Below are 15,971 nucleotides of genomic sequence, written 5' to 3'. Positions count from 1 at the left end.
CTCACATCCATTAAGTGACACTCTGAAGAGGAAGACTCGGTGAGCACCAAAGCCCCACTGAAGCAAGTCCTGCCCCATAAGGGTGTCTCCAGCACAGCAGTTCTTCCATTATAGACACAGCGGGTCCTCACAGCCAATTGGCCTGGACCTCAATTCCTCCCAGTGAACCAACAGCAATCAAGGCTTAACTACAACAAGACTGTGCACCCAGCCCACAAAGGGATGCACCAAGAGTGTCCACCTCAGGTGATTGGGGAGGCTGAGACACTGGGCCCTATAGGTCACTACCACACAAAGCCACTCCATCAACACAGGGAAGCAGCCAAAATGACGAGACAAAGAAACATGTCACAAATGAAAGAAATGGAAGACAGCGAACTACTGGGTATAGAGTTCAAAACCACAGTTATAAGGTTACTCAAGAATCTTCTAAAAACCTCTGAGAAACTTAGTGAGACCTCCGAGGAACTTAGTGAGACCTTCAAGGATCTTAATGAGAATGCCAAAAAAAAATGGAAAAGGACCAGTCAGAAATTAAGCATACACTGTCTGAAATAAAGAATAATATACAGAAATCCAACAGTAGACTAGAGGATCCCAAGAATCAAACCAAAGATTTGAAATATGAGGAAGCAAAAAAACACCCAACCAGAAAAACAAAAAGAAAAAAGAATACAAAAAATATGAAGATAGTGTAAGGAGCCTCTGGGACAACTTCAAGCGTACCAATGTCCGAATTATGGGGGTGCCAGAAGAAGAGAGAGAGCAAAATATTGAAACCTATTAGAAGAAATAATGACAGAAAACTTTCCCTGCCTGGTGAAAGAAATAGACTTGCAAGTCGAGGAAGCACAGAGAACCCGAAACAAAAGGAATCCAAAGAGGACCACACCAAGACACATCATAATTAAAATGCCCAGGGCAAAAGACAAAGAGAGAATCTTGAAAGCAGCAAGAGAAAAACAGTCACCTACAAGGGAGTACCCATACGACTGTCAGCTGATTTGTCAACAGAAACTATGCAGGTCAGAAGGGAGTGGCAAGAAATATTCAAAGTGATGAACAGCCAGAACCTACAACCAAGATTACTCTACCCAGCAAAGCTATCATTTAGAAATGAAGGTCAGATAAAGAGCTTCACAGACAAAGAATAAGCTAAAGGAGTTCATCACCACCAAACCAGGATTATATGAAATGTTGAAGGTTATTCTTTAAGAAGAGGAAGAAGAAGAAAAAGGTAAAGATAAAAATTATGAACAACAAAGTGACAACAAATACATATCTACCAACAAGTGAATCTAAAAACCAAGTCAATAAAAAATCTGGTGAACAGAATAAACTGGTGAATATAATAGAATCAGGGGCATAGAAAGGGAGTGGACTGACAATTCTTGGGGGGAAGGGCGCATGAGGAGTGCGGGAAGAGATTGGACAAAAATCTTACACCTATGGATGAGGACAGTGGCAGGGGGTAAGGGCATGGGATGGGGGGGAATTAGGTGGAGGGTAACTATGTGGGGGAAAAAGAGGAACATCTGTAATAATCTGAACAATAAAGATGTACTTTAAAAAAATAAAACTATGAGGAATTACTTCATACCTGTCAGAATGGCTACCATCAATAAATCAACAAACAACAAGTGTTGGGGAGGATGTGGAGAAAAGGGAACCCTAGTACACTGTTGATGTGAATACAATTGGTGTAGCCATTATGGAAAACAGTACGAAGTTTCCTCAAAAAATTATAAATGGAACTGCAGTTTGACCTAGAGATCCAACTTCTTGGAATATGTCCTAAGAATTCCAAAACACCAATCAGAAAGAAATATATACACCCATATGTTCATAGCAACGTAATTTACAATACCTAAGATCTGGAAACAAAGTATCCATCAGTAGTTGAGTGAATAAAAAAGCTGTGGCACTTTTAGACAATGGAATACTATGCAGCAGTAAAAAAGATGGGTATCTTACGCTTTGCGGCAGCATGGATGGACCTGGAGATAATTATGCTAAGTGAAATAAGCCAAATACAAATATCACATCATCTCACTTATATGTGGAATCTAATTAACAAAATAAACTAACAAAATGGGTCCAGAAGAATGGATGCAAGAAGAAAGCTGAGAGATCTTAGAAGGAAAAGGGTTGGGGGATATGGGAAGAGAATAATCAAAGAACATATGTGTATATATGCATATGCCATGGAAACATACAATAATAAAGGGGAGGGAGAATGGGGGACATCTGTCATTCTGTCTACAATAATAAAGTTAACAATAAAAACCTACTATATTCTATACTTGAAAATTATTAATTTTTTGTTATGGTGAATACTATCTCAGTTTTAAAAAATTATCATTGCATCCTGCTATTACGTTATATCTCTCTAAAACACGTTAAATTGCTACACTGCAGGCACAACACTGTACGCAAAAATCTAAAAGAAAAATCTCACGTTTTAAAATTTAGATGTGTTGACACCTATGTCAACGTAAATATACACACTCACACCAGCACAAACAGATTGCCCATTCAATAAGTTATCGAAGAACTAGTGGCCCGGTGCACAAAATTCATGCATGGGGGGAGGTCCCTCAGCCCAGCCTGCACCCTCTCAAATCTGGGACCCCTCGGGGGATGTCCGACTGCCGGTTTAGGCCCGATCCCTGTGGGATATCCCTCTAGCAATCCAGGACCGCTGGCTCCTAACTGCTCACCTGCCTGCCGGCCTGCTCACCCCCAACTGCCCGCCCCCCACCAGCCTGATCACCCCCAACTGCCTTCCCCTCCTGGCCTGATTGCCCCTAACTGCCTATGCCTCGGCCCCGCCACCATGGCTTTGTACAGAAGGACGTCTAGAAGGTCTCCCGGAAAGTCTCCCCATCTAATTAGCGTATTACCCTTTTATTAGTATAGATCATATTATTCTGAAATAAAGAATTCTTAGATTTGTTAATATTATTCTAAAATACTATGCTACAAAGCAAAATTTTAAATAACTAATAATCTAGATCAGTAGCTTTGTGAATTTAGAGAACAACACACATCTTAATTACTATAATACTAGTACCACTAGTTAAAAAAATAATTACTATTCATGGAGCACTGTTTGCCCAAGTAAGCACTATTATAAGCCTTTTAAATGAATGCACACAATAATCAAGGAAAGCACTATCACAATCTCCCATTTTACAGATGATGGAACTAAGGCACAAGTTACTCATACAAAAAGAAAGTAGTAAAGCCTGGAGATGGATTGAGGTAGTTTGTCTACAGTCTCTCCTACTATAACTCCCTACCACAACAACGAAAAATTACAGTCAAGAGTGTTTTGCACATTGACAGTTCACTTTGTTTAGCACACATAATTCAACTACACATATGTATATATACACTCTTTTTAATAAATTGGAGTTGAGTTAAGGTGGGCAAAAAGAGAAAAAAGAAAGACATCTGTAATATTATTTACAATAAAAAATACCAAAAAAAATTAATAATTTTAACAATTAGGTAGAAATCAAAATATTAAATATTTAGTTAACTACTAAGAGCAAAATTTCTACAAATAACATAAACATATTTACTAAGATTAATTCCTAAAAATTTTAAATTACATATATACTAGAGGCCTGGTACACAGATTTTTGCACCAGTGGGGTCCCTCAGCCTGGCCTGCGGGGATCAGGCCGAAACCAGCTCTCAAACATCCCCTGAGGGGTCCCAGATTGCGAGAGGGCACAGGCCAGGCTGAGGGACCCCAACAGTGCACGATCAGGGCCAGAAGGGACCGCGAGAGGGCTCCAGGGCATGTCCAACCCGTCTTGCCCAGTCCTAATGGGGCAGGCGGGCCAGGGAGAGACTGCAGGAGGTTGGCCAGACAGGGAGAAACCCCAGAAGGGCTCCAGGGCATGTCTGGCCCATTAAGCCCAGTCCTGATCAGACAGACCCCAGCAGCAAACTAACCTACCAGTCGGTGCATCTGCCCTCTGGTGGTCAGTGCACGTCATACCAACTGGGTGAATGGTCAGAGGGACAATTAACATATTAGGCTAATATGTTACCTATTATATATAGAGAGATACTGCCCTCTCACAATTCGGTACACCTCTGGGGATGTCAAGAGGACCAGTGCACAGAATCGGCCCAATCCCCACTGGCCAGGCCAAGGGACCCCACCGGTACACAAATCCATGCACCGGGCCTCTAGTCCTATCTAATAAGGAGGGAATATACTAATTGACTCTCACACTGTCGCAAAGATGGTGGCGCCCCCCACCAGTAAGGAGGGAATGTGCTAATTGGCTGCCCCGCCCTCAAAGATGGTGGTGCCCACAGCAAGTGAGGGAATATGCTAATTGACTTCCCCGCCCTCAAAGATGGCAGCGCCCACAGCCATAAGATGGCAGCGCCCAGACCCCTCAGCCCTGCTGGGGCAGCAGGCCCCCAGGTCGGCCCGGCCTTGCCACACGCCTACTTCCAGAGTCCCCCAGTCCCCTCAGCCCCCCAGGTGCAGGAAAGCCTTGGATGGCAGCTGTCCAGCCACCCAGGGCCAGCCGAGGCGCAGGCAAGCCTCAAATGGCAGCTGCCGAACCGCCTAGGGCGGGCCCGAGGCACAGACAAGCCTCGGTTGGTGGCTGCCCAGCCACCCAGGGCCGGCCCAAGACGCAGACAAGCCTTGGAAGGTGGCTACCCAGGTGCCCAGGGCTGCCCGAGGCTCAGGTAACCAGAGTGGGCTGACGCGCTGCTGGCAGTGGCAGCAGCAGAGGTATGATGAGGCTTTGCCTCCCCCTGATCGCCAGGTCACCTCCCGCCCCTGAGGGCTCCCAGACTGTGAGAGGGGGCAGGCCGGGCTGAGAAACGCCCCACCTCCAGTGCATGAATTTTCATGCACCAGGCCACTAGTATGCATATAAGATCTTTGGTTAATCTCTTTCCACCATCCCCCTCCCCCTTCCCTCTGAGATTCATCAGTCTGTTCTATGTTTCCATGCATGTGCATTTAGCGTCTGCCCCCTGGTGGTAAGTGCACATCATAGCTACCAGTTGAATGGTCAAACGGTCACACACTTAGCATATTAGCCTTTTATATATATATATAGATAGATGATTTTATATATAAAATTTAATATTTACCTTGTTCTGGGCCGTTGTTCATCTTCAGATTCACTAACTTCTTCACTAACTCCTGATTCCTGAAAATCCGAATCTTCCGAATCTTCACTGCTCACTTGAACAAAAAAATATATAAAGTTTCTAAATACTTCCCAATGCAAATATAATTCACTTAATTTGTCAATAACTTCACATTAAACTTAGACCGCTGTGAGAATATCTATAATATGTACATTAATGACGCTATATCATAAACATTAGATCAGGTAATAATTCAAATGGTATTTATAAAAATAATTCAAAGCTATTCCAACTATAATTATAAAACTATGGTTCTACATAGAAATATAAGTATTAACTGTATATGAATTTTAAAAATAAGAATTTGCCTGTCAATAAAATATATCAATAATTATCAAAAGAAAATAAAGTAAAATAAAATAATTCAAAATAATTCTGATTATTCAAAACAAGCATAGTAGGCTGGCCATGGTGGAGTACAGAATCTCTGTCACTTATGAGAACAAAAAATTATGGGCAGAATACATAAAGAAATGACAAAAGGAAAAAAAAAATGTATTTGATGATGACATTCCAAAATGGTAGTGGAATAAGTGGAAGCTACACTGACACTCTCCCAGGACTAAATTGGAAACACAACTAAAATATAGAAGAACCACCCTGAAAATTCAACTAAAGACTAGCTAGAGAGAATACTTATAATCAAAGACAGAAAGTGGAGACCACATAGAGACTGGTAGGAAGTATAGAGGCACTAAAAGGGTTAGCCAGGCTCCACAGACAGTAGGTGAGGTTCTAGAGCAGTGGTTCTCAACCTTTCTAATGCCGCGACCCTTTAATACAGTTCCTCATGTTGTGGTGACCCCCAACCATAAAATTATTTTCGTTGCTACTTTATAAGTGCAATTTTGCTACTGTTATGAATCGTAATGTAAATATCTGTGTTTTCCGATGGTCTTAGGCAACCCTGCTAGCGGTTTTCAACCTGTGGGTCACGACCCACAGGTTGAGAACCGCTGCTGTAGAGCCTAAGACCATCGGAAAACACAGATATTTACATTACGATTCATAACAGTAGCAAAATTGCACTTATAAAGTAGCAACGAAAATAATTTTATGGTTGGGGGTCACCACAACATGAGGAACTGTATTAAAGGGTCGCGGCATTAAGAAGGTTGAAAACCACTGTTCTAAAGGGATATCTCAGCTGTGGGGGGGTTCTCACTGAGAACTCTGGGGACTCAAAACCCAAGATGGGCTCCCCAGCCCAGTGTATGAAAATAGAGAAAAGGTGCCCACATCCTGCTGTCAAAAGCAGCAGAGTTGCTATCTGCCAGCAAGAAACAACTATAAAGGCAGGCACCCTCTTAAAGGGCCCATGCGCAAAATTTACTGTGCAGCCACTCACCTTGGGCTCTGGCAGAAGGAGGACAGAGCGGACTGGAGTTGTGTGAGCAGAAGCCAGAATTGGTGGCTCTGAGGTTGGACCTCAGAGGGCAGCCACCTTGTTTTCCTGTGCTGAATCATTCCCCCACCAGGTCAGAACTTTGTTATCCAGGTGGAATGTGCCTGAGGGGAATTCAGTTGCCCCACCCTTTTGGAAGACCTCTCCCCCCACCCTGTGGTACATAGCCTGAGGATAGTCAAAGATGATAAAAATCAGAATGCCAGCACACACAGATCTCAGGAAGCTTTGAGGCTTTGCCTGATCTAATCCAGGAACCAGGGCTGGGAAACTGCTAAAATCCTCAACAAAATATTAGCAAATCGGATCCATCAATATATTAAAAAGATCATACACCATAACTAAGTGGGATTTATTCCAGGGATACAAGGCTGGTACAATATTCGCAAATCATCTAAACAAACTGAAAGAAAAAAAATCACATGATCATACCAATAGATGCAAAAAAATCATTCAATAAAATCCAACATCTATTTTTTATAAAAACACACAGCAAGTGGGAATACAGGGATCATAACTGAACATAATGAAGATCATCTATGACAAACCTACAGCCAGCATCATATTCAATGCGCAAAAACTAATACCATTTACCCTAAGAAGAGGAACAAGACATGATGTCTACTTTCACCAATATTATTTCGCATAGTACTGGAAGTCCTAGCCACAGCAATCAGACAAGGAAAAGATATAAAAGGCATCCAATTGGAAAGAAGAAAGTGAAACTCTCATTATTAACAGATGACATGATATTGTATACAGAAAAACCTAAAGACTACACCAAAAAAATACTATATTTAACAAATGAGTTTGGCATAGTAGGGTACAAAACTAACATCCAGAAATTGACGGCAATTATACATAACAATAATGACTCTCAGAAAGAAAAATGAAACGAACAATCCCACTTACCATTGCAACAAAAAAATAGTAATATGCTTAGAAATAAACTTAACCAATAGGTAAAAGACTTGTACTCAGTAAACTACAGAATGTTGAAAAAAGGAGATAGAGGAAGATATAAACAAATGGAAGAATATACCATGTTCACGGATTGGTAGAATTAATATCATTAAAATGTCCATATTACCCAAAGCAATGTATAGATTCAATGCAATCCCTTTTAAATTACCAATGGCATATTTCACAGATCTAAAACAAATGCTCCCAAAATTTATATGGAACCATTTAGACCCCAAAAAGCCACAGCAATCTTGAGAGAGAAGAACAAAAATGGAGGGATTACAATACCAGATATCAAGTCATACTACACAGCCACTGTAATTAAAACAGCCTGCTACTGACACAAGAACAGATATATAGATCAATGGACCAGAACACAGGCTCTAGAAATCAAGCCAAGCTATTACGAACAATTAATATTTGACAAAGAAGGCAAGAGCATACAAGGGAGTCAAGACAGTCTCTTCAATAAATAGTGTGGGGAAAATTGGACAGATACATACAAAATAATAAAACTGGACCACCAATGTACACCATACACAAGAGTAAACTCAAAATGCATGAAAGACTTAAAAGTAAGTTATGAAACCAAAAAATCCTAGAAGAAACCATAGGTGGCAAAATCTCAGACATCTCTTATAGCAGTATGTTTACCGATACATCTCCTAGGACAATGGTCGGCAAACCGTGGCTCCCGAGCCACATGTGGTTTGCCGCTCTGTTGACTAATGAGTTGGCCTATCGCTGTCCTAGGACAATGGAAACTAAGGAGAAAATAAACAAAAGGGACTACATCAAAATAAAAAGCTTCTGCACAGCAAAAGAAACCAACAAAATGAAAAGGAAGCCCACTGTATGGGAGAACACATTTGCCAATAATATATCTGATAAAGGACCAATATCCAAAATATATAAGGAACCCATACAATTTAACAAAAGGAAGACAAACAATCCAATTAACAAATTGGCAACGGACCTAAATAGAAACTTCTCCAAAGAGGACATACAGATGACTAAGAGACATAAAAAAAATGCTCAAAGTCACTGATCATCAGACATATGCAAATTAAAATGACAATGAGGTATCACCTCATACTTGTCAGAATGGCTACCATCAACAAATCACCAAATGATAAGTGCTGGTGAGGAAGTGGAGAAAAGGGAACCCTAGTACACTGCTGGTGGGAATGAAGACTGGTGCAGCCATTATGGAAAACAGTATGGAGTTTCCTCAAAAAATTAAATATGGAACTGCCACTTGACCCAGTGATCCCATTTATAGGAATATATGCTAAGAAACCTAAAACACCATTCAGAAAGGATGTATGCACCTCTATGTTCATAGCAGCACAATTTACAATAGCTAAGATCTGGATACAGCCCAAGTGCCCATCAATAAGTGAGTGGATAAAAAAGATGTGGTGCATTTATACCATGGAATACTATGCAGCAGTAAAACAGAAGGATCTCTTACCCTCAGAAACAGCATGGAGGGACCTGGAAAGTTTTATGCTAAGTGAAATAAGCCATGCAGAGAAAGACAAGTATCACATGATCTCACTCATATGTGGAATCTAATGAACAAAATAAACTGATGAACAAAATAGGTCCAGATACATAGAAGCATGCAACAGACTGTGGAATCTCAGAGGGAAGAAAGGGGTGGATTGGGGGGAAAAGAGATCAACCAAGGAACTTGTATACATATATGCATAATCCATGGACACAGACAATAGGATGGTGAAGGCCTGGGGCAAGAGATGGAGGTGGGTTAGAAGGGGTCAATGGGCGGGGGCGCACATATGCAATACTTTCAACAATAAAGATTAAAAACAATTTTTTTCAGAAAAGCAAAAATCTCGGTGGTTGCCAGGGCTGGGGGAGGGATGAACAGGTGGAACACAGGGCATCTTAGGGCAGTCAAATTGTTCTGTATGATTATTAATGGTGCACATATGTCATTATACATTTGTCAAAACCCAGAGAATACAGACCCCAAAATGTGAATTCTTATGTAAACTATGGAGTTCAGTTAAAAACAATGTATCAATCAAAAAAAGAAAAAGAAAAAGAAAAAAATGACATAAGGACTCTGAAAAGAAAACAATAGCAGACAGACTGGGGACAAATCAAAACTTGATAGCAGCACTATTTACAATAGCTAAGCTCTTGAACCAGACCAAGTGCCCATCAATAAGTGAGTGGATAAAAAAGTTGTGGTGCATTTACACAATGGAATACTATGTAGCTATACAAAAGAGGGATCTCTTACCCTTTGAGAGAGCACAGAGGGACCTGGAGAGTGTTATGCTAAGTGAAATAAGCCAGTCAGAGAAAGACAAGTATCATATGATCTCACTCATATGTGGAATCCAATGAACAAAATAAACCAATGAATAAAATAGATCCAGAGACATAGAAGCATGGAACAACAGATTGACATATTTCAGAGGGAAGGCGGAGGTGAGGGGTGGGGAGAAATTAACCAAAGACCTTGTGTGCATATATGCATAACCCATGAACACAGACAGTAGTGTGGTGAAGGCCTGGGGGGACAGGTGCCGGATGGAGGGGGTGAATGGGGACAAAAAGAGGGACATCTGTAATACTTTCAACAGTAAATGTTTGCAAAATAAAAATTAAAAATTAAAAAGACCTGCTAAGCAACTGTGAATTATGAAAGAACATGTGTCCACATGTATGCAAGCACCATTTTGTGATTAAGTATCATTTTAAGCCTAGGATTATGTTCTCACCAATCATTTTATTTTGAAATATTCAAACCTACCAAAAATGTTAGAGAATTGTTGAATAGACACCTGCATCCCTTCTTCTAAATTCACTTATTGTTAACAGTTTACCACATTTGCTTTATCTCTCTGTCCATACAAACTGAACCATTTGAAATTAGGGCAGATATAATGACACTTAACCATTAAGCATAAGGATACTGTCCAACATAACTAAATATCACTATAACACTTGAGAAAAATAACATCAATTTAATATCATCTAATATAAAGGCATTAAGTATATTTTTAAATTATCACCAAAATAACTTCTAGAACTTTTTTCAAATTTAGGTGAAAATTAAAGTTCGCATGTTGAACTTGATTAAGTAAGCTATTCTCTTTTAATTTCTTCCCATCACCCAATTCAAGTTTTTACACAATATAAGGATACAAGAGTACGCAAATCTTGGAAAATCATTCCATTTTAAATATAGTATCAGTCACTACATTTAAAAAGATAAATGATGGTATTTTAACTTACTCCCTCCTACACAAAAACCACTAGGCTAATAAGTTACCCACAGAAGAAGGCAGTGAAAACATAGGCCACAGAAAACCTGGGTTTTAATAAAGCGTTTTGAATATAATTGTGCCCACTAATGTACTCTATCCTAAACTGAGCCTTTGATGCAAAATCAGTATTTCTCTTTATGTAACTGCTAAATTGTTCAATTACTTTTATGGAATCTGAAAGACAAGTCTGTAGTCATGCTGAAAAGAAATTTATGACATAAACATTCACAAAATGATGTACTGTTATTTACTTATTAACATGGAAATGACCATGACATACTAGTATCAAGTATGTGTATATAGAGGGGGACTTCCTCTTCTTTAATGGGTAACTATTGCTCAATAGACTTTTAAATGTTCAGCATTCCAAGATTTTTTTCCTTAGCCCTCCATTTGCTCAACATTACCGTTCCACTAGGCCAGTGGTCGGCAAACCGCGGCTCGCGAGCCACATGCAGCTCGCGAGCCGCGGTTTGCCGCTCTGTTGACTAATGGGTTTGCCGACCACTGGACTAGACTAAATGTTACCGTGTAGTTGGAAGCTGTGAGGATTAGGCAATTGTGGCATATTGTGTGCAAAGAGGTAAAGGGTAGTATATGACAGTGGTTGGCAAACTCATTAGTCAACAGAGCAGCAAACCGCAGCTCGTGAGCTGCATGTGGCTCGCAAGCCACGGTTTGCCAACCACTGCACTAGGCAATCTCAAGTATTCTGTGGTTTTAAAAATGTACTACTACAACTCCAAAAACCTGAAAGTCATCCTAAACTTTTATCTTTAATATCAGCTAGTAAGGCCTAACAATTCAGCCTCCTATATAACTCAAGTCAATCCTACTCCAACATCTGTACTTGGCATCAACTACAATAACCCCCAAACAGATTCCAAGGCTTCAGTCTCAAAGAATAACAGGCAACTAACCTGCTCTTACTACATCGTTTAGTGACTTGTGCTGGGGTTGTGATACTTGTGTACCAGTAATGAACGTCCTGTGCCTTTATCTAAGTTACACATGTGTTCATCAAGTTGTCAAATTATGAAATGCACAGTTCTCTCTATTTACAGTATGCCTCAAATAAAAATTTTAAGTGATAGAATTCCTCTTCAGATATACTAAAATAATTAAATTGTAAACAGGTACATTGTACTGTCTGTGAATTATATCAATACAGCTATGATTTTAAAAATTAAAAAAAATTATATACTTTTCTTCTGTACATGAATGTTCATAGTTTTATTTATAATTATATACTTTTTAAAATAAAAATATTAAAAAAAATAAACCTTTCAATGGCGCTCCAGCCTAAAGAGCCTACTGGACTTCTCAGCCACTTCCACAAATGCTTTCCTATTTCTAGTGACAAAGAAGAATAATCTACCCTATAAGGAGTTAAGTAGATTCACAGTCTGCTCCTAAGAAGCAAAACACTTTCTTTGAACTTTTTGTTGGCCAAAATTCTTAGGCAAATTTAACATTTAGTTGCTCAATATACATGTGATTACTTAATATAAGAATCCTCTCCCCCAACTCTCAAGTAAAATGAACACACCAATGAGAGGTATCACATTTCATTCTATAGCAGGAGTGGGGAATGTCCGGCCTGAGGGCCCTAGAAGGCCTGTGATATCATTTGGTCTGGTCCTGCCAAAGCATTAGGGGTGAGTTAATTAAATATTTGACCAAATATAGCAGGCTAATTATTAAGTTGATAATTCTGTAGGCACATGAATGATGTTATAAATATCCAAATGGCTCTCAGCAGAAAAAAGGCTCCCCACCCCTGCTCTACAGCCTCATGTATCCATGGGTCCACTGCCAAGTACTCCAGTATGAGAGGAACATGCTTACAAGAATCTCCAGCATCGGCTTTCTGTCTTATTGGCCCAGAGTCATCTCCTATAGTTCCTTTTCCTCCTATAGTCCAACTCTAGCATATTAATTGCATCTTCCCCTCCATCATTAACCAAACATTTTGCAGAGGCTTTTAAAATTTCTTCCCTGCTTACATTAGAAATCTTCATAATACATCTACTTGTTCCCCATGTACAACTTGATGTTTTAGGTGAACCTCCTCATATTTAAGAAGTCTTCTCTGGGGATACCCCTAACCCCCCACCAAGAAGCTAAAAAAATCCTCTTTTGTGACACACTATACTTCTGTTGTACAAGACATTACCATGGTATTATAATTTCTTATAATATTACCGTGTTTCCCCGAAAATAAAGCATCCTCCGTAAATAAGACCTACTTACAGGTTTCCTTCTGGGTGAAATATAAGGCATCCCCCGAAAATAAGGCCCCCAGGCTCTGTCTCAGAATGAAAATTAATTTACTGTAAACTGGTCGCTAGGGCCGCCCCGACTGGCGTCTAGCAACCAGTGACAATCAAAATGACACAGGAGGATCAGAGGGGACAATCAAAATGACACAGGAGGATCAAAAGGGGTTACTAAAATGGTAATCCCCCCTCTGATTCTCCTGTGCCATTTTGATTCCCCACTCTGATCCCCCCTGTGTCATTTTGAGTGATCCCCCTCCCCCCACCTTGATACCCCAATTCCTTTTTTTTTTTACCCCTAGAAATGAGCGCAAAAAGAAAAAGCTACTCCGTGGAGTACAAGAAAGGAATCGTGGAAGACTCTTGGGGCCAAAATCTTACTGCTCTCTGCAAAGAGAAGATGTTGAGTATCCGATTGGTCCGAAAATGACGAGCAGAGTATGGTAACCTCATTGAACAAGTGGACAAGGGAAATGCTAAAAAGCGCAAGTGTGGATCAGGTCGGCGACCATTATTTTCCGAGCTGGAAGACCTGATCTGTGAATGGGTTGTTGACAGGAGAGCAAAGGCTTTGGTTGTGAATACGGCTCAGATTCAAGAATTTGCCCTTGCAATGGCACCACAGTTTGACATAGCCCCCGAAGACTTCAAAGCATCACAACACTGGCTGGATAATTTCCTTCAGCGAAGTGAACTGTCGTTAAGAAGATCTACAACATTGTTTAGGTTGGAAGATACTCAAGTTATTAAGCGAGCACTTGCATTCAAGTGCTTTATTGATGATGCTGACTTCTCTAAATACAATCTTTCCAACATGATTGCTATGGATGAAACTGCAGTGTTTATGGGCCAATCATCTCAAACAACAATTGAACAGCGGGGTGCCTCCTTAGCATACATTCCCTCCACTGCTTACGAAAGTGCACGTGTTTCCTGTATTTTGGCAATTCGTCTGTATGGCACTAAAATCCCACCTTTAATCATTTCTAAGGGCAAGAAGGAAAAGATTGAACGTGTTTTGGGCGTTTTTATTCTTGAAACTGAAAAAGCCTGGGCCACACAAGCAGTTATAAGGAAGTGGGTCGATTTAATGCTGCCGCTTGTTATGCGAGGGAGCCAAAGAGGTCTGCTAGTCTGGGATGCAGCCAGCACTCACCGCGCTAAAGACATGAAGACATTTCTTCATGAAAGAAAAATAGATCAGCCAAAACCGGTTTGGCTCAGTGGATAGAGCGTCGGCCTTCGGACTCAAGGGTCCCAGGTTCGATTCCGGTCAAGGGCACGTACCTTGGTTGCGGACACATCCCCAGTAGGGGGTGTGCAGGAGGCAGCTGATCGATGTTTCTCTCTCATCGATGTTTCTAACTCTCTATCCCTCTCTCTTCCTCTCTGTAAAAAATCAATAAAATATATTTAAAAAAAAAGAAAAATAGATCAGATAATGATTCCCACAGGAATGATGGCCTATCTCCAGACTCTTGATATTGCAATAAACAAGCCATTCAAAGACAATTTGCGCATGGAAATTAATGACTACATTGAAAATAGAATGGAGAGAAATCAGCGTGGAAACTTTGTGAAACCTAAACTGCAAGAAGTTGTGACTTGGGTGAAGAATTCATCGGAGAACATCACTGACAGTTGCATTGCAAATGCACTGCAAGCAGGCTACCTTGACAAGAAGTACTCATTTAAAGACAGTGCTATTGCTAAACATGAGAGATTTGGTCCACTGATTCTGAAAGAAATGGAGTCACAAGAAATTCACCAGGAAATTCAGGAATTGGATTGTTATGATGATGTTCCAGAAGATGATGACATGATTGTCATTGAATAAATGAGTAAATTCTTGATACTGTAGGATTCACAGTTTGTCTGGTTTGTGTTGACAACTATCATACTACCGTACCGTATACAGGTAATAAATTTCCTTTATTTTCATTTAACAATAAATGTGTACCGTATTCTTCTTCATGGGAAAATAAGACATCCCCTGAAAATAAGACCTAGCGTGTCTTTGGGGGCAAAAATTAATATAAGACACTGCCTTATTTTTGGGAAACACAGTAGTATCAACAATTCTTACTAAACCAATGACTGCCAAACCTGGCTATTTATTAGAATCATATCAGAGATACTTTTAAAACATATGGAGCCCTAGCCTGTGTGGCTCCCTTGGTTGGGCATCATCTCATGCACCAGAGGAATGCCAGTATAATTCCCAGTCAAGGAACATGCCCAGTTTGCAGGCTCAATGCCCCAATAGGGGGCATGCAGGAGGCAACCAATTGATATTTCGTTCTCATGCAAATGTTTCTCTCTCTTCCTCTCCCTTCTTCTCTCTCTAAAAATAATTCAATTAAAAAAAACATGGACAGCTACATCCCACCACCACCTATTATACTATAATTGGCTTGGGATGGAATTCTGTCATAGGTATATTTTAAAATCCCTCAAGCAATCTTTATGAATAAACAGGTTGAAAACCACCATACAAAACAATGACCTCAAAATTCATTTTTATATCCTCGATTTTTACTATGATACTGAAAACATGTAAGCACTCATTGCAGAAGGATTCAGATTTTTAATGTAATGAAAATTTAATCTGATTTCACAATTTTGCATATAAGCAGGCATAAATCTATGCAAACTAATTACATCTTTTTTTTTAATATATTTTATTGATTTTTTACAGAGAGGAAGGAAGAGGGATAGATAGTCAGAAACATCGATGAGAGAGAAACATCGATCAGCTGCCTCTTGCACACCTCCTACTGGGGATGTGCCCGCAACCAAGTTACATGCCCTTGACCGGAATCG

At 40.1% G+C, this 15,971-nt stretch overlaps 1 protein-coding gene across 12 annotated transcripts in view; it reads right to left on the bottom strand.

Moving 5' to 3' along the window:
- The window catches only part of ATRX (ATRX chromatin remodeler), a 349,866-nt gene that overhangs the window by 179,445 nt on the left and 154,450 nt on the right, over nucleotides 1–15,971 (bottom strand). For all 12 annotated transcript variants that reach the window (XM_080653251.1, XM_080653256.1, XM_080653261.1 and 9 more), the window contains one exon: nucleotides 5,137–5,230. In XM_080653251.1, coding sequence (XP_080509377.1) covers nucleotides 5,137–5,230 — 94 coding nt within the window. The remainder of the gene's footprint in view (nucleotides 1–5,136; nucleotides 5,231–15,971) is intronic.

This window comes from Plecotus auritus (assembly GCF_963455305.1).
Source record: "Plecotus auritus genome assembly, chromosome: X".
NCBI classification, from domain to species: domain Eukaryota; kingdom Metazoa; phylum Chordata; class Mammalia; order Chiroptera; family Vespertilionidae; genus Plecotus; species Plecotus auritus.
Note: the sequence above shows the minus strand (reverse complement) of the source record. Positions and strands in the feature narration are given on the sequence as shown.